Source organism: Nicotiana attenuata, unplaced genomic scaffold (assembly GCF_001879085.1).
Source record: "Nicotiana attenuata strain UT unplaced genomic scaffold, NIATTr2, whole genome shotgun sequence".
Lineage (NCBI taxonomy): Eukaryota > Viridiplantae > Streptophyta > Magnoliopsida > Solanales > Solanaceae > Nicotiana > Nicotiana attenuata.
In genome coordinates, this window is record NW_017673736.1 from 38,918 (window position 1) to 62,560 (window position 23,643).

At 38.1% G+C, this 23,643-nt stretch overlaps 1 protein-coding gene and 1 long non-coding RNA gene across 2 annotated transcripts in view; one reads left to right on the plus strand and one right to left on the minus strand.

Annotated features, from left to right (window-relative positions):
- The window catches only part of LOC109217139 (organ-specific protein S2-like), a 7,462-nt gene extending 5,332 nt beyond the window's left edge, over window positions 1-2,130 (minus strand). The window contains exon 1 of the mRNA XM_019381371.1: window positions 1,979-2,130. Within this exon, the coding sequence (XP_019236916.1) occupies window positions 1,979-2,086 (108 nt within the window). The 5' untranslated portion in view covers window positions 2,087-2,130. The remainder of the gene's footprint in view (window positions 1-1,978) is intronic.
- Window positions 308-5,445, plus strand: LOC109217140. The gene is made up of 2 exons (XR_002066603.1): window positions 308-619; window positions 4,995-5,445. It is a non-coding gene; the product is annotated as an uncharacterized LOC109217140 (long non-coding RNA).
- Window positions 5,446-23,643: the final 18,198 nt, after the last annotated feature.

Here is a 23,643-nt window from a genome sequence, read left to right on the forward strand (position 1 = left end):
AAAAACGCCTTCTATTAAAGATAATTTCAAGTACACTGAACCGAGTAAATGGGAAGGAATGCTTCGTCTGCCAACAGTTATTGCATGCTGTTAGTGTGCATATTTTGCTTAATAAATGGGGAGGATAGTATAGCCTGCCAATAGTCATTGCAGATTCAATGTAGGCTAATAGTCCACCGGCAATTCATATCTTCTGTTGCATACATCAAAATGTCGTACAACTTTAACACGTTTCTCTTTTCGAAATTTCCTTTTTTTGCCCCATAGAAATCTATTGTCTCTTTTCATTTGTTTTATTTTGCTCAATACCATCGGAACATGTAAATATATTTCTTCTCCTATTAGAGTCTTTTTCTCTATGGGAAAAAAAAGTATATATTCTGCTTTATCCAGTGAATTCAAAGCCTAAATGTTTACAACAAACTGCGAGCGAAAGTTGAAGAATAGTCAACAAACATCTTCGCTGAATTCTTTGAACGTTAACCTTCATAGCAAGAGCGTGGAGACGAGAAACACGTCCACTGTTGGCAAAGAATATAGAAAGCTATCATTTTGATGATTTTACTTTTGATTTCTCTTCTTCGCGTTTATATCAAGAAGAAAGTCGCGATAAAATCAGGTTTTATTTTCTAAACTTAATCTTTTATTTTCTACACTTGTGAAGTTTGACTTATATCAAGTACTACAAATCATGATCTTAGTATATATTGCAGTGCACATTATGGTTAAAAATACTATGTTGTCTGGTTTGATAAGATAGTACTCCCTCCGTTCACTTTTATTTGGTACGTTTTGACTTTTCAAATCCCTTAAGAAATAATAAATGAAGTGCATAATTTATCATGATACTCATATTAATTGATGCATATTTTATTGAATTTGAGAAAATGATTTGAAATGAGTAATAAATATTGTGTGTATAATAGGAAAAAAATTGTCATTCTCTTGATATGCGTAAAGTGACAAATAAAAATGAAAATTTATTTTTAATATACATGCAAAGTAAATGTGAACGGAGGGGATAGATTTGGAAAGAAAAAGTGAATAGAAATTGCTAAAAAATGTAGATGTTCATGGTCTCATGTACAAAGGTTGACATCGGAAAATGAAAGGGCATAGTTCTTTTAGTTATTTCCGTCCCTTGAACAAATTGTAAACTCCAAACAAATATTTTTAAAATATTTATACTGAAATTTATTATTGTTTTATAAAATATTTTAATATTTGCCCTTAAACAAGAAAGGTAATTACGCTTTGTGGTAGTGATTATTACGACACTTTTTGTTGACATAAACATAAAACATCACAATATTTTTGGCTGACATGTACATGAAATTAAAAAAAAAATAAGGCTTACGTAGTTTAGAAAGAAAAATTTTAATTTATAGGATAACGACAGAAAAATGTAACATAGTACGATGACTTCATTCATCAGAGGTAGCATTAAGGATATGCAATAATGCTGTTTTTTTATAATTTAAATTCAAATTAAAAGTTCAATCGAATATATTTAGAATATATATACATAAATTTATGTAACTATAAATATACATTATGCAAATATTAATATGCGATACACATGTAATGCACGTGATCAAATACTAGTATATTTATGTGCGCAAATATTTGGTATATTGATATGCGCAAATATTGGGCCTCTCAAATTTTGGGGCCTAAGACACTAGCTTTACTTGTGATAAGGTAAGAGCCGACCCTGAACAACACGAATGGTATCACAAGTTTAAGACCACATATTTTAACAATCTTATACTCAATGTACTTAGTCAAATACGTTCACATAAATTAAAAGAGAAACAGTATAAGTTAGATAATTCTATTGTTAAAATCTGATATGAAAAGATATTGTAATTGGAAAGCAAAGGCAGAAAGAAGTGCAAGATAGTGCACCAAGAAAGTAATTAATAATAAACCACCAAAAAGGAGGCCTAAAATATATTAATCATCTGTGAAAACTTACCAGGGCAAGTGAAAAGAGCAGGATAAGAGCAACGGGCGATTTCATGGCCACTTCACTATGAATATGTATGATTCTTAAGCTATTGTTATTGATCTTTGCTTGAAGCATATTATGAGCTTATATAGACAGGTTAAGCTATTTTAAAATCATATTGCACGTAATAAGTTAATGTCAAGCTTCAACATGATTCACGCACTCCTCTAGGACCGATGAGAGACGTACAGTAATCATATTTTTTTAACTATATAATAAGTGAAGCTTGCACGGACGACGAAGGGCATTCTGGATAAAATTTGGATCAATTGATTTCTCCTTTATGCCCTTTGTGGGTAGTTAAGTTTCAACACGTGTATCCCGTTTGTGCAATCATCTTCTGCTTCTCGTTTAGCTCTTCTGTGAGAACCTTGATGGGTTATTCTCAGGTGGGTTTAACTTAGCGATGCTTAGTATGTGTTTGATTATTTCATATTTTGGTGGTAGTGGGACTTGAGAGATTGTTGGTATGTCGATTTTGAACTGATTGCGGGTTTATCTTTGTGAGAAGTTGTCCGTCGTGAATATATGTGCAAAGTGGCGGACCAGGATTTTGTGCGAGCGGGTTGAGTCGGAGAAGTCCATAACTAACATAAGCGGTATAAACTGTATAAGCGGGTTCAAAAATAATTTCTATACAAAATTTACCTTGCTTTAGCCATAATTTATACATATACACAGTATTATCTTTTGACGAAGCGGGTTCAGTTGAACCCACTTCTCACCACTTGGGTCTGCCCCTGATGTATGTGCAACTGTCGACCTCTTTGTTTTTAAGGTGTTTTTTAATTTATTTTCCACATGTATGTCTTTTTTTTTTTAATAGTTGGTGTCAATTTTTTTTAGTATAAACCTGTGCAAAGCTGCCATGGGTATGATTTTGAATTGCATGTGGGTAATTGTCAAAACTTGGCTATTTTTGGATTTTACGCTGTCTGTGAATTTTGCGAGTTGAAGAAGACCACCTTTATGACTGAATCACTATTTAGTTGATGATACAAAAGGTAATTTATATTTAGCCGATTACTCTTCCTTTACAATTCAATTCTTGCAATTCAGTTTTAAGGACATGGTCAATGATATTTAAGTAGTTGACAAAGGTACCAGTGAAGTACAATGTCCCCTTATGTCAACTGAAGTTCGGCTTTCCTGCAAAATGTTCTGTTCTTGATCCATGAAGCTTTTCAATTCATTTCTGTTGTCATCTTTATTGGCAAAATTATGTACTAATTTTTGGTTTCCTGACAATTGAAGTGCTTAGTTATTTATTGTACTTTTTGTTCGTTTTAGATCTCAATCATATATAGGTACGTAGCTGATGTTCATCCGAGTTGGAAAGTTAGATGGTATAATGCTAAATAATTTCATCTTCGATCATTTTGAAAAAACGTATATACTTTGGACTACAAAATGCGCATGGATTATAACGTCGTTTGGTGTCTTTATTCCTGCTTTTCTCTTATGCTAGATGTTTATCATTTATAGCTGATGTTCATCCGAGTTGGAAAGTTACATGGTATAATGCTAAAGAAATTCATCTTCGATCATTTTGAAAAAACGTATATACTTTGGACTACAAAATGTGCATGGATTAAAACGTCGTTTGGTGTCTTTATTTCTGCTTTTCTCTTATGCTAGATATTTCTTGGGACATTGGTGTTTTATGAAGATATTCTTTGCATGATTTAGTTTAGTCCTATGTGAAATATTAACTCAAATAACTAACAGACATAATTGTAAGGGATTTTAGACTTCAAAATACACATAGTGACCAACTACAAAGATAATTGTTGATCAAATCGCTTAGGTCAGTGAGGTTCTACCTCTAGGACTAGTCGCTTCATCAGTGACAATGCCACCATCTTGAATGTCATAAATAAGAGAGAGAGTTGTATATTATTTCTGAATTGGGATAAACTTACCCCAATTGCTGTAAATAAGGATTATTTATTTGTTTGCTTATACTTAGTGCACGTACTTTATTTATATGCTTCTTCTTCTTCTTCCACATTTGACAGTATAGAGTAAACCTTAACTTGCATTGTCTTGGTGTTCATATGCTCATTTAGGAGGTAATAATTTCACAAACTTAGATGAATATTCTTAGCAGAAAGTATTAGATAATTTTGCGTGTGCTGATGGTGCACAAACCAATCCGAATCTTGATAACTATACTGGAAAATATGTAACTCTGATGTTGTTCAGAGATTGTGATTGATTTCAGTTGTTCTTCTATCCTGTCTATGAATGTCACATATAATTATTGTATGCTGTTTCATTCGCTATTATCTTGTTTCGTTTGTTGCGGATGACTCTGATCCTTCTACTTCGTAAACCGATGCCTTCAGAAGAAGTTTTACACAACACTAATAGTTGCTCGAAGGTATAAATGTTAGTCATGCACACCGCCAAAAGTATTGGTTTTTCCAATAGTAGAATGTCATTCTTATACCAGATTCTTCTGCCAAAAGAACTGGTATTAATGATTGTTGCTTTTGGTAGGCCATCGAAAAATATCTTTCAGTTTTATAGTGATTATTTTATTTATATGTTCTTTATTTGAAGCTAAGGGTGAGAGCGGAGGAAAGATTAAGGAGCTGTAAGAGCAGACACATAAGAATGGAAAGAAGAGAAAGAATGCTAAAGCAAGAACATTTAAGCAAATACGAACGAGATAAACCAAGTTTTAACTTTTTTAAATGTTAATCTCTACACCTAACTCTTAGTTTTCAATGTTTTAATTCTATGTACATATGATGTCTTGTCGGCCGATATTTTATATAAACGGGAACTCCGATATTTCTTAATTTGTTGTAGAATTTGAACTGACTAGGTGAAATATGGTTTCTCTCTACGTTTTAGGAATGAATTATTTTCTTTCACTTGTGTTATAAATGAGTGATAAAGAAATATATGTTATAATCTGTTAGAGCTGAAGGTTTGAGTCTGATATATGTCATAATTCATTTCTGTTTCTGTCCAGGCTGCTAGAGGTATATTCTTCAAACCCACAAGGACAAGACAAAATTGTATATGATATATGCCAACTTTACACATGAGGACATTCTTTTGAGGTAATTTAGCATAATTATATCTTCCATGCCATTTGATTGGAGCAGAAGATATAAGTTATACCACTTGGTTCTCAGTAGCCCCAATATACTCACCCTCCATTACTGTTAAATGACTATATTATGAATAATCAGATTGGGAGGTGAAATGATAAAGGCAATGTTGCAGGAAAAGTTGAACTCCTTTCAAGCGTCTTCGTTTTGTTTATGAGTTGAGTTCTATATAGAATACCCAGTTGAATTGATAATTATCTTTTGTTCATTGTATTTACACCGGAACAGATTAATGTATGATTGTTCTGTATGAACTTGTAACTAATTGGAGTGGGATAGTAATTACTATCTAAAACAGTTTGAAACGGATATTGTTATTCGTAGAAATTCAGCAAATTATGCTTACTAGACAAAAGTTGCATATATATATATATATATATATATATATATATATATATATATATATATATATATTTGATCAATATGCTAAACAACTGGCATACACGTTCAAACAGGTTGCGAAAAGTAGTATGACTCTTTATTTTTCAATCTGCATATATTTCTAAAGGGTACAAAGCTGCTATGGTAATGTCTGTGGAAGATAAGAAGAGTTAAAGATTTTAGCATGTGTTGTTAGAAGTCGTGGCTAACAGAGAGTAATCGGGTACCTAACTTTTAGTAACTGAAAAATAAGATGTCGTAAGTTCTTTTTATTTCTTTTTGGGTTATGGTTCAAACATTCTTTCACTCTTTCACAGATGTACTACTTTTTTGCTGGCTGATCCTATGTTACATCTGCTAAAATTAGGTTTTTATTGGAGTGAAGAGTGCAGAACAATATAAACTTGCGCAAATAAGGTAAGCGACTGGTATACATATTTTTGTTGATTTGGACATGATGGAGGTTAATGCAGATAGTGGAGAAGTCCAAAAAATAAATAAATAGTATAGCATATCAATCTGCCAAACATACAAGTCCTTGGTTACCCATATACAAAAGCGTAATGAAAAGCCATTTTGATTGACGACAATGAAAGATGGTCAGGTGCTATTACGTCTAAGATTCAAAATGGATGTAAATATGCATAGTCAATCCTATAGGCAGTAGTAATTTCTTTGGCTTATAGCCATTTACTTTCAAGTATGAGCAAGGAATTTATCTGCTATATTCTATTTTTGAATTATATAGCTCATACACCTCCTTTTAGTCATATTGCAAAAGAACATTAAACTCTACATAAACTTGTGTAACTGAACTGAATATAATTGGTACTTTGTAGATATGCCGCACCAGCAGAGTGAAGTACACTAACCCATCCTATGATGTATGATATAATCCAGCTCTCTTTCTAAATTTGTTTGTAGTATTAAGGATTAGTGTTTCTGATATTAAAGCGTCTGACAAAATCTTTATTAGGAAAACCTTCCCTACGCCTTAGGAGATGACGCCAACAACAAAATTGATATTCCTGCAATAGAGCCTATCACTTTGCAGAAAGAGCCTATCACTTATCGGAAGGTCATAAGCATTTTCTGCGTCCCTGCATGCAAGAGAGCATAAAGTAGGCCTCATGGGACTTGCATCAAGCTTCCCAGGCTAAAAACTGGAAATTACTTATGGCATTATGATTCCTAGAACTAAGACTAACTTTTTTCCTTGTTTTAGCTAAGTAGTGGAGCAAGTTTGATGATAAAACAACAACAACTACTCAGTATAATTCCACCAAGTGGGGTCTGGGGAGGGTAGGATGTACGCAGCCTTACCCCTACCCTGGAAGGATAGGGAGACTGTTTCCGAATGACCCTCGGCTAAAGAAGGTGAAGGAGGCCCTGATAGCAAGTGATAGCAAGACAAATAGTTAGAACACTAAATCAGAGAAAAAAACAAAGAATATGGAAGGATTACCGATAACAAGTAATAGCAAGATAGTATATTTAGACAAATAAGTCCAAGGTAGCCAGGGGCGGACCTAGAGTGTAGTATATGGGTTCCCGGGAACCCAGTAACTTTTGAGTAGACCATGTATTTATATTAAGAAAATCACTAAATATTTGTAAATATCTAATTGTGAACCCAGTTATTATTACACATTAATCTAAAATTACGGTAGGAACCCATAAGCCTCAAATCCTGAATTCGCCTCTGAAGGTAGCACACGAGAATATGACGAAGTCCTGCTAGCAAACTACGTAATTACCGAAGGTAAGTAGTAATAGAACAGACACACGGCTATAGCAAACTAAGGAAAAAGGGTACTATACTAGCACTATTTGATGATAAAAGAAATGTTCCGTTTTTGCTTCAACCAAATTATATGAGAAATGAACAATATGAACGAGTGTACCAGTGTATGTAAGCATCTACGGTAATTCTTGTAGGGGAAAAGGGAGTTGTATTTGAGTACTTTTTGGGTGAGTGCTATGCATTCTAATATCTTTTGCTTATAAAACCAGCTTTACAAGTTTAAGAGCTATTATACTTTTGAAATTTCTTAATAATGTCGAGCATACGCCTGTGCATAGCACGGGCACACACCATCTAATAAACAAATAAGAGAAGGCCCAACCAGTTTCTTTGGCACATATATTATTGGTGACCAAATAATTTAAGTAGGCTCCATTTGCTCAAAAATAATAGTGTTGCCTATTCACTTTTTAATATTTGCAATCATCTTGCAATCAATATCTGTGATATTGCAAATATCTGGCGATCAGTATCTATGATAGTGGTGAAATATTGAATTATTTTGTTCGACTGATGCTAGATCATTCCTAAGATAGCCATATGAGTCTTTTTTTTTCGTCCTTAACTTTTGTAGTATAAAATAATTTGCTTAAAAAACCAATGAGAGACAATTTAAACAAAATCAATTTGCTATATATTGAAAGCAATTATGCTGCAATTTAGCCACACGAATAGAGGATGCCTATTCCGAAAAATCTCATAAACTGTTGGGGATATTCACAAATATATCAATACTTCAAATATTGCCTTTCTCAAAGCGGAGGTAATCAAGAGACGTTCTTCCTCGAGATTAACTCAAAATTTGGTTAGATTAACTCAAGAGACGTTCTTCCGAACAACTCATTTTATAAGTTTAGTTGATATGAAAAAGACCAAGATTTATTTTATCAAAATAAATTAATTACACGAACAAAAAAATAAAATTCAATCAGATGTTGACATATTTTCTCGTATAGCTAGAAAATTTACTAACAAATTTGTAATTAGTGCTCGAGATTAAGGACCAAAAAACGCAAGTTTTTTCGAGAAAGGTTGCTACTGTATCGAGCAAAGAAAAGTTTTAAGTTTCCTTTCCTCTTTTATTGCTCTCTAATCTTTCAACATATATCGTGTGGTTATATGGATCCTCACTCTATTCGCTCAAAGAGTATAAGAGAAATGCATATTTATTTTTTCTTTGATCACAAATATTGTACACATTTGGTTAATTGGATGTGTCCTATAGCATGTGAAAATCACATTGTGGGATTTTTGGTTTGAACAAAATTTGGTATATTTAAACTAAATTCAATCCTAATAAAATGAGCTATAAGTTGACAGATTAGAATTATATATATTGGCGAATTAACTCTTACTAATTGCTCTTAGAATGATAGTTTTAGTCATTGAGTTATTGTTATAGTATTCTGATTCTGTTTCTATCATATTCGAATTAAAACGTTCAACCTTGACTTAGACAAAGTTGATGATATTGATCCAACTAATCACTAAAAAGGCTCAAAAGAGAAATCAGTTACTACACATGTTATTCTCTAGCAATAACTAAACAATTTGTTTTTGTCTTTTGTACTTATGTTAATGATTAGATCAAAATTAGCAACTTCCTTTAATTGAAGGGTCAAATATACTTTGTTGACTATTACAAGAGTCAAATGATATAGAGAAATAACTTCACGATCAAAACCACTATTCTTCATAAATAAAAAAGATCGAAATTTATATATTTGTACAAAATTATATGCTAATGCCTTAACCTAAGAGTCAAGATAGGGGTGTCAAGACCAAAATGTCTCAAATTCAAATCGCATAAGTCGGATTTTTTTAATTTGTTCAAATTTACGTTCTGGTGCTCTTCACCGATCAGAGCCAATTTAGGCACGTGAAGTAAATATACCTCAACTCATGACTAGAAAACAAAACTGTTAGATAAAATGTCAAATACTGAAAATTTGTACCTTGATGACAGCCTGTAAATACACCCCACAGTCCTTGTATGGACTTGTAATTATTTTTCAGATCTCATGCATTTTTCTCCATTCGAGACACTCCATCCATTGCAGTGTACCCCAATATTCATTTTGACATGTGAATATAGTAAATACTGGACAAAATTTTATATCGTTATCGGTAATTNTTACTTAATTTACATTACAATTAATTTTTCCGGATAAACAATGAAACAGACAAAAGTACATATTTAAGTATGCAATTATACTGAAAATTTGTACCTCGATGACAGACGGTAAATACACCCCACAGCCCTTGTATGAACTTGTAATTATTTTTCAAATCTCATGCCTCCTTCCCCATCCACCACAATGTACTCCCTCTCCAACACTCATTTTGACATATGAATATAGTAAATATAATGGGACAAAATGCCAAATCACTGCTGGTAATTCAAATTTAATTTATTTTCTTAATCGACTCACTATTAAAATGTCAATTTTTGAAAGTTTATTTTCAGTTGTGAGCATGTGATTTTTGCCCTATTCAAAATATTCCTACAAAATCAAAGAAATAGATTTTTTCCCAATTGTTTGCCATTTTATAGGATTTTTTGTAGGATTGTATTAATTGTTTGCATTTTTGTGCACGTTTAATTTTTATAAAAAATCATGAAAATAAATGTCAAAAAAATAAATAAAATACCATGCATTGCATTTAGGTTTTTGTTTTCATATTTTTAGGATTAATTAGTTAATTAATTGCTTTATTAAAATAAAAATCACAAAAAATATCATTCAGTTACATTTTTAGCCTTTAATGCTAAATTAGTAATTTTCTCTTCTTTAATTTAGGATCAACTAATTTTTGTAAATATTATAATAGATAACTAGTTTAATTTTACAAATTAGATTAATTTAGAAATTTGATTTAGGATTTTAATTAAAGAAAAGAAAAAAAAGAGAGGGGAAAATAAGAAAAGAAATTGGAAAAGAGTACTAATTTGAAATTGGGCCAAGCTGTTACACTTAAATCCGCCCCAAACCCAAGCCCAAAACCCTTCTATACCCGGTCCAACTCCCCACACCCCAAAACGACCTTGTTTCTACTTTCTTTCATCACAGCAGTTGGATTCATTCGATCCAACGGCTCGGAACTAGGCGACCCTTTACAATAAAACCGTCCGAAAAGACCTACCCCTACCCCCCCCCCCCCAAATAAACATAGACCTCTTCCCTTCGTCTCTCTAATCGCCGCCGCTGACCACCTGTCGGAAATCGCCTCACGGCGGCGCCAGTGCTCCAAACCGCCTCAATTCAACACCCTGCAATCACCCTTCCCTCCCCTTTCTAAATCCCCGAACCATCTCCTTCAAATCCTTACCAAATTGCTCGAATCTTAAATCTAGAATCTACACCCAAAACCTAAATCTACCAAATCACCCCAAAATCACACCCCTCTGAACCCTAAACTACAGCCGATTCCCCAAAAGCCCCCTTTAATTTCCTCAAATTTTGGATCTGGAAATCTTGAACCCTAGCTTTTTCCCCTCTTTTGATTTTGGTCAATTATTGGTTGTTTGAACCCAAAACTCCCATTAGTCGACTGTTCTTGTTGAGAACAGTCAATTAATGGTGGTTCAAGTTCATGTCACCTTGTCACGACACGGATTTTCCACCCTCGGGAGTCATGATGGCGCCCACTAATGTGAGCTAGGCAAGACAATTATTTGACAATTTACCTTTTTACCCATTTTACTTTCCTTAACAATTAAGAAGAGATAACATTTAAACAGCGGAATTTAACATAAGTGGAAGAAAAACAATAAGCTATCTGAACATGAATATCTAATACAACTGTTTGAGTCTCGACTACCCAGAACTGGTGTCACAGTTTCACAAACGTTCTAAGAAAACTACAAATAAAGGTCTGAAAGAAATAAATACAACACTGTCTCTGGAAATGCGTGAAAGAAACAGGAATGGTAGATAGAGGGAGACGCCAAGGCCTGCGGACGCATGTAGGACTACCTCGGGTCGCCTGATGAAACAAGAATCAGCAATCCCACCGCGGTCCGAAGTCTACAACACTGGGGTCTGCACAAAAGAGTGCAGAGTGTAGTATCAGCACAACCGACCCCATGTGCTAGTAAGTGCCTAGCCTAACCTCGGCGAAGTAGTGACGAGGCTAGGACTAGACTACCAAGTAAACCTGTGCAATTTAACTATATACAGCGGAAAAAATAACAGTAATATACAGTCAAGTATGGGAGGGGGAAACATGCTGCGGGGAAACATCGAATAGTAACAGAAGAACAACAAATAAATATGAGGATCACCACACTTCAACTGAAAATAGGAAGGGGAAATCATGTTGCGGGGTACAACAAGTATCAACAGGAAACCAGCAATTAATGTAGAGAAACTGTAACTCAATTATCAATAAAAATTAGGAATTCAAAGACAACTCCACGGCATCACCCTTCGTGCTTTATCACTCTCTCACCAAAACAATACACGGCATCACCCTTCGTGCTTTAGCACTCTCTCACCATAACATTACACGGCATCCTTCGTGCTTTACACTCTTCCTCACCCAAGAAACAATCACAAGGCAAATAGGGTAAAGGAACCTATAACATCGAAATAACAATCAAGTAACGACAGAAAATCAGTAAATAAACGTAAAGGACAACATAATTTAATTACCAGCAAGAATCAGAAAAATCAAGGACAAGTGCACGACATCACCCTTCGTGCTTTTACTCTCGTTCTCACCATAAGAATCAATATAATTTGCACGACATCGCCCTTCATGCTTTTACTCTCATCCTCACCATGAAATCAAAATAATAGGCACGGAATGGTACATCGTGCGGTACGGCATCACCCTTCGTGCTTTACACTCTTTCCTCACAATCATACACGGCATCACCCTTCGTGCTTTAACTCTCTTCCTCACCCAAACAACAATCACAAACAATGGGGCAATGGAAATAAATGATATTGCAATAATAATCCCGGCAAGGGAACAACAATTCAACAATTAAGTCCCGGCAAGGGAACAACATCAATAACATCAACATCCCGGCAAGGGAGATAACGTATAAAGCAACAATAACCCGGAAAGGGTGGCAACATAATGATCTCTTCTCTTTCTCACTTTTATTTCACAATTCACTTCACAACTCGAGCCAATGCTCTAGAGGTTCAATTATCATTTATACCTTCACAATTCATTTCACAACTCGAGCCAATGCTCTAAAGGTTCACTTGTCACTTATACTTTCACAATTTGTTATACAACTTGAGCCAACGGTCCTCAATGTTCATAGGTCACAATTCTTTCCACAAACTTTTTACAACAAATAGAAACCATCACAAGGGCATGAAAGATACAACGAAGTCATGATAATCACAATATAAAGACTCACGGGCATGCTAGACACCAACGTATAGATACTCGTCACCATGCCCATACGTCGTAATCAACAATCACCACATAGAAAATAGGACTCGACTCCTAATCCCTCAAGCTAAGGTTAGACCACACACTTACCTCAAAGCCACGAGCACAATTAAGCTTAAACTACCGCTTTACCTCTTGGTTTCACTTCAACTCGCTTGTATCTAGCCACAATTTACTTAATAACATTAATAAATGCTAAATATACCAATTCTAATGCATGAAAATAGGTTTTCTAGTGTTTTCCCCAAAAAGTCAAAATCGCCCTCGGGCCCACATGGTCAAAACCCGAGGTTCGAACCAAAACCCGAGGTTCGAACCAAAACCCGATTACCCATTCATCCCCGAGCCCGGATATATAATTGGTTTTGGAATCCGACCTCAATTTGAGGTCTAACTCCCAAATTTCAATATTCTTAGGTTTTTCCCAAAGTTCCCAATTTCACCATGAAAACCCTAGATTCTAGGATGAAATCTTGTAAAAAGAAGTTAAGGAGTAAAGAAAATGAGTTAGAAATCACTTACCAATGTTTTGGAGAAGAAAGGTTGTTTGAAAAATCGCCTCTTATGTTTTTGGGGTTTTGAAAAATGAAAAATGACTGAAAATCCCGTCTAAATATACTACTCTTAGATGCCCTCTGCGGACCGCACAAAATCGAGTGCAGCCGCACAGCTCTCCCTGATGACCCGTGAACCTGTGCGGACCGCACAAAATCGAGTGCGGCAGCATAGTCCCCCACCGCGCACCGCAAGAAACCTCATGCGGACCGCACTGGCCCCTTCTGCGGTCGCACACGAATTCTTGCGGACCGCGCTGGCGGGTTCAGAGATCTGCAATTTCTCTGAACCTGCAACAACTGTGTTTTTAAGCCTAAGACATCCCGGAACCTACCCGAAACTCACCCGAGCCTTCGGAACTCCAAACCAAGCATACACACAACCTCAAAACAGCCTACGGACTTATCCGTATAATCAAATCACCAAAATAACGTCATGAACATCGAATTAAACCTCAAGATCAATGAAATTTCTCAAAACTTCTTTAAACATCAAATTTTACATTTAAGGTCCGAATCACGTCAAATGGATCCTGTTTCTTATCAAACTTTACCGACAACACATATCAATCATATTGAACATGTACCGGGCTCCGGAACCATAATACGGGCCCGATACCACAGGTTTCACATAACATTTCACTTCCAAAAACCTTTATATTTTTCAGAAAACAATTTCTTTCAAAAATTCATTTCTCGGGCTTGGGACCTCGGAATTCGATTCCGGCCATACGCCCAAGTCCCATATTTTCCTACGGACCCTCCGGGACCATCGAATCACGGGTCCGGGTCCGGGTCCAGGTCCGTTTACACAAAATGTTGACCGAAGTCAAATTAATTCATTTTATAGTCAAAATTTATCATTTTTTCACAGATTTTCAGATATAGGCTTTCCGGCTACGCGCCCGGACTGCGTACGCAAATCGAGGTGATGCTAAAAGAGGTTTTTAAGGCCTCGAAACGCATAATTTAATTTAAAAACAAATGATGACCTTTTGGGTCATCACATCCTCCACCTCTAAAACAACCGTTCGTCCTCGAACGGACAGAAGAAGGAAGTACCTGAGTCGGAGAAAACATGGGGATAACGGCTCCGCATATCGGACTCGGACTCCCAGGTCGATTCCGCAGCAGGCTGACCTCTCCACTGAACACGAACAGAAGGAAAACTCTTCGATCTCAACTGACGAACCTGCCGGTCTAGAATAGCTACCGGCTCCTCCTAAGACAAGTCCTTGTCCAACTGTACAGTGCTGAAATCTAACACGTGGGACGGATCGTCGTGATACTTCCGAAGCATGGACACATGAAACATTGGATGCACGGCTGATAAGCTCGGTGGCAATGCAAGTCTATAAGCCACCTCTCTCACTCGATCAAGAATCTCAAACGGGCCAATGAACCTAGGGCTAAGCTTGCCCTTCTTTCCAAATCTCATCACGCCCTTCATAGGCGACACCCGAAGCAACACCCGCTCACCGACCATGAATGCCAAATCACGAACCTTACGGTCGGCATAACTCTTTTGTCTTGACTGAGCCGTACGAAGCCTATCCTGAATGATCCTGACCTTGTCTAAGGTATCCTGAACCATATCCGTACCCAACAACCGAGCCTCTCCCGACTCAAACCATCCAACCGGCGACCGACACCACCTACTATACAAAGCCTCATAAGGAGCCATCTGGATACTCGACTGGTAGCTATTGTTGTAGGCAAACTCTGCTAACGGCAAAAACTGATCCCACGAACCTCCAAAGTCAATGACACAAGCTCGGAGCATATCCTCCAAAATCTGAATAGTCCGCTCGGACTGCCCGTCCGTCTGAGGATGAAACACGGTGCTCAACTCAATCCCTGTGCCCAACTCTCGCTGAACTGCCCTAAATAAATGTGAGGTAAACTGCGTACCTCGATCCAAAATGATAGACACGGGCACACCATGAAGGCGAACAATCTCCCGGATATAGATCTCAGCTAACCTCTCAGAAGAATATGAGACTGCCACAGGAATGAAATGCGCTGACTTGGTCAGCCTATCAACAATGACCACACTGCATCGAACTTCTTCTGAGTCCGTGGTAGTCCAGTAACAAAGCCATAGTAATACGCTCCCACTTCCACTCAGGTATCTCAATCTTCTGAAATGAACCACCGGGCCTCTGATGCTCGTACTTAACCTGCTGACAATTCAAACACCGAGCCACATATGCAACGATATCCTTCTTCATTCTCCGCCACCAATAATGATGCCGCAAGTCCTGATACATCTTCGCGGCACCCGGATGGATAGAGTACCGGGAGCTATGGGCCTTCTCTAAAATCAACTCTCGAAGACCATCCACATTAGGCACACAAACTCGACCCTGCAATCTCAAAACTCCATCATAACCTAGGGTAACCTGCTTGGCACCTCCGTGCTGCACCGTGTCTCTAGGTACACACAAATGGGGATCATCATACTGCCGATCTCGGATACACTCCAATAATGAAGAACGAGCGACCGTGCAAGCTATCACACGGCTGGGCTCAAAACATCCAACCTCACGAACTGGTTGGCCAAGGCCTGAACATCCAAAGCAAACGGTCTCTCACTGACCGGAATATAAGCTAAACTGCTCATACTGGCTGACTTCCTACTCAGAGCATCGGCCACCACATTGGCCTTCCCGGGATGATATAAAATGGTGATATCATAGTCTTTCAACAACTCCAATCACCTCCTCTGCCTCAAATTCAACTCCTTTTGCTTGAACAAATACTGCAGACTCTTGTGATCCGTGAACACCTCACATGCCACGCCATACAGATAATGCCTCCAGATCTTCAACGCGTGGACAATGGCTGCTAACTCCAAATCGTGAACCGGATAGTTATTCTCATGAATCTTCAACTTCTGCGAAGCATAGGCAATGACCTTGCCATCCTGCATCAATACCGCACCAAGCCCAACACGAGATGCATCACAATAAACTGTATAAGGCCCTGAACTTGTGGGCAAAACCAACACCGGTGCCTTGGTCAAAGCTGTCTTGAGCCTCTGAAAGCTCGCCTCACACTCGTTCGACCATCTGAACTGGGCACCCTTCTAGGTCAACCTGGTCATCGGGGCTGCGATAGATAAAAACCCCCTACGAACCGACGATAGTAGCCTGCCAAGCCCAAGAAACTCCGGATCTCTGTAGCTGATGCTGGTCGAGGCCAGTTCTTGACTGCCTCAATCTTCTTCGGATCAACCTGAATACCCTCTGCTGACACCACATGACCCAGGAATGCAACTGAACTCAACCAGAACTCACACTTCGAAAACTTGGCGTACAACTGACTGTCCCTCAAAGTCTGAAGAACCACTCTAAGATGGTGTTCGTGCTCCTCCCGACTGCGGGAATATATCAAAATATCATCAATAAAGACTATCACGAACGAATCCAAGTAAGGCCTGAACACTCAATTCATCAAATCCATAAAAGCTGCTGGGGCATTTGTCAACCCGAACGACATCACCAAGAACTCATAATGCCCCTACCGAGTGTAGAAAGCTGTCTTAGGGACATCGGATGCCCTAATCCTCAACTGATGGTAGCCAGATCTCAAGTCAATCTTTGAGAATACCTTGGCACACCTAAAGCTGATCGAACAAATCATCAATCCTCGGCATCGGATACTTATTCTTGATTTTAACCTTGTTCAATTACCGGTAATCTATACACATTCGCGTCGATCCATCTTTCTTCTTTACAAACAACATCGGCGCACCGCAAGGCGAAACACTTGGCCTAATGAAACCCTTTTCAAGCAAGTCTTGCAACTGCTCCTTCAACTCTTTCAACACAGGCGGGGCCATACAATACAGCGGGATAGAAATGGGCCGAGTGCCCGGAGCCAAATCAATGCAAAAGTCAACATCCCTGTTAGGTGGCATACCCGGCAGGTCTGAAGGGAAAACCTCAGGAAACTCACAAACAACTGGCACACACTCAATAGAAGGAACCTCCGCACTAGAATCACGAACATAGGCCAAATAGGCCAAACACCCCTTCTCGACCATACGCCGAGCCTTCACATAAGAGATAACACTACGGGTAGAATGACCAGGAGTCCCTCTCTACTCTAAACAAGGTAAACCCGGCAAGGCTAAGGTCACAGTCTTGGCATGACAGTCCAAGATAGCGTGGTAAGGTGATAACCAGCCCATCCCCAATATAACACCGAAATCATCCAGGTCCAGAAGAAGCAAATCTACACGAGTCTCAAGACCTCCAATCACCACTATACATGAACAATGGATACCATCCACCACAATAGAATCACCCACCGGCGTAGACACATAAACGGGGGCACTCAAAGAATTACTAAGCATGACCAGATACGGCGTAAAATTAAACCGAAGCTTCTCTACCACAAACCAGAACAGTACATGCACTTCCACCTTTAATACCTTTACCTCCACCTCTAGCATCTCTACCTCCACCTCTAATCCCTCTACCTCCACCTTTAATACCTCTACCACCAGCTCTAGCTAACTGAGCGGGCTGGACGAGTCCCTCAATGAACCTCCTCACTCACTCTCACAGTGGGAAGTATGATAAGAGCATGACGAGCCAAGTCGATGAATCTGATCCGTACTGAGTGACAGCCATAGAACCCTGCTGGAGATGCTCAAACTGTCTCCGATAGGCCTCTCTCTGAGTGATGGGCAGAAACTTCTCCAGAAATAGCTGGGTAAGCCGCTCCCAAGTCAAAGCTGGCGATCTGGCTGGTCTAGCCAAACAATAATCCCTCCACCAAGTCTTGGCGGATCCAGACAAGCGAAAAGTGGCAAAATCGACCCCATTGGTCTCAACTACCCCCATGTTCCTGACGTGACAGCTGCCTAGATAATCCTGGGGATCCGCAGTAGATGCACCGCTGAAAGTAGTAGTGAAGAGCTTGGTGAAACTTATCCAACCTCCACAAAGCCTCCGAAGACGTAGCCGATCTATCACCGGTCTGTGCTGCTGCTCGGCTAAAGAAGCGGTACATGACCTCTCCATTCACGAAAGGACAAGAGTAGAGGTTTCAATTTAGCATTGAGAGAACAAATCGCACGACAGGAAATAGTGAATGTGAAGTTTTTCCTAACTCTGTAGCCTCTGGGGGATAAATACAGACGTCTCCGTACCGATCCCTCAGACTCTACTAAGCTTGTCTGTGAACTACGAGACCCATGTAACCTAGAGCTCTGATACCAACTTGTCACAACCCGGATATCCCACCCTCGGGAGTCGTGATGGCGCCTACTAATGTGAGCTAGGCAAGTCAATTATTTGACAATTTACCTTTACCCATTTTATATTCCTTAACAATTAAGAAGAGATAACATTTAAACAGCGGAATTTAACATAAGAGGAAGAAAAACAATAAGCTATCTGAACATGAATATCTAATACAATTGTTTGAGTCTCGACTACCCAGAACTGGTGTCACAGTTTCACAGACGTTCTAAGAATACTACAAATAAAGGTCTCAAAGAAATAAATACAACACTGTCTCTGGAAATGCATGAAAGAAATAGGAATGGTAGATAGAGGGAGACGCCAAAGCCTGCAGACGCATGCGGGACTACCTCGGGTCGACTGATGAAACAAGAATCAACAATCCCACTGCGGTCTGAAGTCTACAACACTAGGGACTGTACAAAAGAGTGCAGAGTGTAGTATCAGCACAACCGACCCCATGTGTTGGTAAGTGCCTAGCCTATCCTCGGCGAAGTAGTGATGAGGCTAGGACTGGACTACCAAGTAAACCTGTGCAATTTAACTATATACAGCGGAAAAGAATAACAATAATATAAAGTCAAGTATGGGAGGGGGAAACATGCTGCGGGGAAACATCGAATAGTAACAGAAGAACAACAAATAAATATGAGGATCACCACAGTTCAACTGAAAATAGGAAGGGGAAATCATGCTGCGGGGTACAACAAGTATCAACAGGAAACCAGCAATTAATGTAGAGAAACTGTAACTCAATTATCAATAAAAATTAGGAATTCAAAGACAAGTGCACGGCATCACCCTTCGTGCTTTATCACTCTCTCACCAAAACAATACACGGCATCACCCTTCGTGCTTTAACACTCTCACACCATAACATTACACGGCATTAACCTTCGTGCTTTACACTCTTCCTCACCCAAGAAACAATCACAAGGCAAATAGGGTAAAGGAATCTATAACATCGAAATAAAATTAAGTAACGACAGAAAATCAGTAAATAAACGTAAAGGACAACATAACTCAATTACCAGCAAGAATCAGGAAAATCAAGGACAAGTGCACGGCATCACCCTTCGAACTTTTACTCTCATCCTCACCATGAAATCAATATAATAGGCACGGAATGGTACATCGTGCGGCACGACATCACCCTTCGTTCGTGCTTTACACTCTTCCTCACCCAAGAAACAATCACAAGGCAAATAGGGTAAAGGAATCTATAACATCGAAATAAAATTAAGTAACGACAGAAAATCAGTAAATAAACGTAAAGGACAACATAACTCAATTACCAGCAAGAATCAGGAAAATCAAGGACAAGTGCACGGCATCACCCTTCGAACTTTTACTCTCATCCTCACCATGAAATCAATATAAATTGCACGGCATCACCCTTCGTACTTTTACTCTCATCCTCACCATGAAATCAAAATAATAGGCACGGAATGGTACATCGTGCGGTACGGCATCACCCTTCGTGCTTTACACTCTTTCCTCACAATCATACACGGCATCACCCTTCGTGCTTTAACTCTCTTCCTCACACAAACAACAATCACAAACAATGGGGCGAGGGAAATAAATGATATTGCAATAATAATCCCGGCAAGGGAACAATTCAACAATTAAATCCCGACAAGGGAACAACATCAATAACATCAACATCCCGGCAAGGGAGATGAAAAAATAAAGCAACAATAACCCGGCAAGGGTGGCAACATAATGATCTCTTCTCTTTCTCACTTTTATTTCACAATTCACTTCACAACTCGAGCCAATGCTCTAGAGGTTCAATTATCACTTATACCTTCACAATTCATTTCATAACTCGAGCCAGTGCTCTAAAGGTTCAATTGTCACTTATACTTTCACAATTTGTTATACAACTTGAGCCAACGGTCCTCAATGTTCATAGGTCACAATTCTTTCCACAAACTTTATACAACGAATAGAAACCATCACAAGGCATGAAAGATACAACGAAGTCATGATAATCACAATATAAAGACTCACGGGCATGCTAGACACCAACGTATAGATATTCGTCACCATGCCTATACGTTGTACTCAACAATTACCACATAGCAAATAGGACTCGACTCCTAATCCCTCAAGCTAAGGTTAGACCACACACTTACCTCAAAGCCACGAGCACAATTAAGCTTCAACTACCGCTTTACCTCTTGGTTTCACTTCAACTCGCTTGTATCTAGCCACAATTTACTTAATAACATTAATAAATGCTAAATATACCAATTCTAATGCATGAAAATAGGTTTCTAGTGTTTTCCCCAAAAAGTCAAAATCGCCTCGGGCCCACACTGGTCAAACCGAGTCGTAACNAGGTTCGAACCAAAACCCGATTACCCATTCATCCCCGAGCCCGGATATATAATTGGTTTTGAAATCCGACCTCAATTTGAGGTCTAACTCCCCAAATTTTAATATTCTTAGGTTTTTCCCAAAGTTCCCAATTTCACCATGAAAACCCTAGATTCTAGGATGAAATCTTGTAAAAAGAAGTTAAGGAGTAAAGAAAATGAGTTAGAAATCACTTACCAATGTTTTGGAGAAGAAAGGTTGTTTGAAAAACCGCCTCTTATGTTTTTGGGGTTTTGAAAAATAAAAAATGACTGAAAATCCCGTCTAAATATACTACTCTTAGATGCCCTCTGCGGACCGCACAAAATCGAGTGCGGCCGCACAGCTCTCCCTGATGACCCGTGAACCTGTGCGGACCACACAAAATCGAGTGCGGCAGCATAGTCCCCCACCGCGCACCGCACGAAACCTCACGCGGACCGCACTGGCCCCTTCTGCGGTCGCACACGAATTCTTGCGGACCGCGCTGGCGGGTCCAGAGATCTACAATTTCTCTGAACCTGCAACAACTGTGTTTTTAAGCCTAAGACATCCCGGAACCTACACCCGAGCCTTCGGAACTCCAAACCAAGCATACACACAACCTCAAAACAGCCTACGGACTTATCCGTATAATCAAATCACCAAAATAACGTCATGAACATCGAATTAAACCTCAAGATCAATGAAATTTCTCAAAACTTCTTTAAACATCAAATTTTACATTTAAGGTCCGAATCACGTCAAATGGATCTCGTTTCTTACCAAACTTTACCGACAACACATATCAATCATATTGAACCTGTACCGGGCTCCGGAACCGTAATACGGGGCCGATACCACAGGTTTCACATTACATTTCACTTCCAAAAACCTTTATATTTTTCAGAAAATAATTTCTTTCAAAAATTCATTTCTCGGGCTTGGGACCTCGGAATTCGATTCCGGCCATACGTCCAAGTCCCATATTTTCCTACGGACCCTCCGGGACCATTGAATCACGGGTCCTGGTCCTGGTCCGTTTACACAAAATGTTGACCGAAGTCAAATTAATTCATTTTATAGTCAAAATTTATCATTTTTTCATAGATTTTCAGATATAGGCTTTCCGCCTACGCGCCCGGACTGTGCACGCAAATCGAGGTGATGCTAAAAGAGATTTTAAGGCCTCAAAATGCAGAATTTAATTTAAAAACAAATGATGATCTTTTGGGTCATCACACACCTTGTTGAAGCTTGGTCAAAATTCGTAGCTGGTCCAGTTTGTTTTAAAAAATGAGTATAGGTAATTTCTTTCACTTTCTCTTTATTTTTCCTTTTTCTTTGTTGTTCTTCTTCATGTTTAATTGTTTCTTATTTAGCCGCATGATTTAGGTTCTCTCTTTTGTTTGACTGTTTGTTTCATTACTTGCATCTGTTTATTAGAGTAACTGAAGCATGTTTAAAATTCCATCATTTGAAATTCGATTTGCTTAGGTTCAGTTTTAATTAGGTTTTGATAAATTGTTTGTTTTGTTTTCCTTTTGTGTTTGTTTCCCTTTTGTGTTTGTTTCAATGTTTAATTAAGTTGATTAGGATAGTGTTAAGAGTTAATTGACACCCTATCTAGCCGATTCCTGATTAGCTTTAGAAAACCTTAGCTTTAGCTTGACTTAATCTGTTTAATTGAGATTAATTAAGTTTGATTTCCACGTTTTCTTTGCATTAAGCATTCTGAATTTTGACAGTTGTTGTTTGGTTACAAGTTAAATGCAATGTTGTTTAGGATTAGTTGATTAAAACTTGTCAATTAGGTTTAAACCTTAGAATTAAAACTTAGACTTTAGTTTAATTTCAGAAATAGAATGTAAATACCCTAGGGCTACAAATTGAAGCAAGTTTAAGAAACCCTAATCATCTAGTTGATTCTAGAAAGTCCTAAATAGGAATCTATAATCACAATAGGATCAGATTTATTTAGAGTTGAAATATCTAGTAATTAAAAGGGTAAAAATGGGGTTTAACATAGGGTAAATATCAGAAGATTCTAGTATTTTGGACAGCTGCCCCATTCTTAGCAAAAAATGCTAAAATTGGGTGGGAAAAAGGACATACAGTGTCAAAGATGCTGTCCTATTCTGAAATTTCAGAATTTAGGTTAGAATATTCTCTTTTTGATGCCATCTTTGTATACACTATAAAAGGAAAAGCCATTCACTCATTCACATATACATGAATCAACACATTTAGACCTAAATTTCAGAATGCAAAGAAAACCTTTGAAACTTTTTCTGGCCTAAAAAAAACTTCAGTTTTTCCAGCTAGATTTCTAGGTTATCTTTTTCGAATACTCTGATTTTCTGGAAGCTTGAGTGTTGGATCTTGGTTTCCTGAGCTGTGATTTTACTGCTGCTGTTTGAGTTTTGGTGGCTGCCCCATCTTTAAATTTCAATCAGCTGTTCACTTGTTTTGTGGCTGGTTTTTGCTGTTCAAGAGATCTATTTTTCTTGGTCCGGTCTATTTTGCTGTAATCAGGTATTTGCCTTGAATCTAAGACTCAGTTTTGGCATGAATAAGTTGATGGCTTTTATCTGTTCTATGAAGTTTTGATCCTTTCTCATCATGTGTTAGTTTCTTCACATTTAGCATGTTAATTAGTAAACCTTGTTTCATTTAAACTCTTGAGTGTTTCTTCTGTTATTTAATGTGTTGACATGAAAAGAGAAAGAGCCCATGGCTCTACTATGTGATTGTT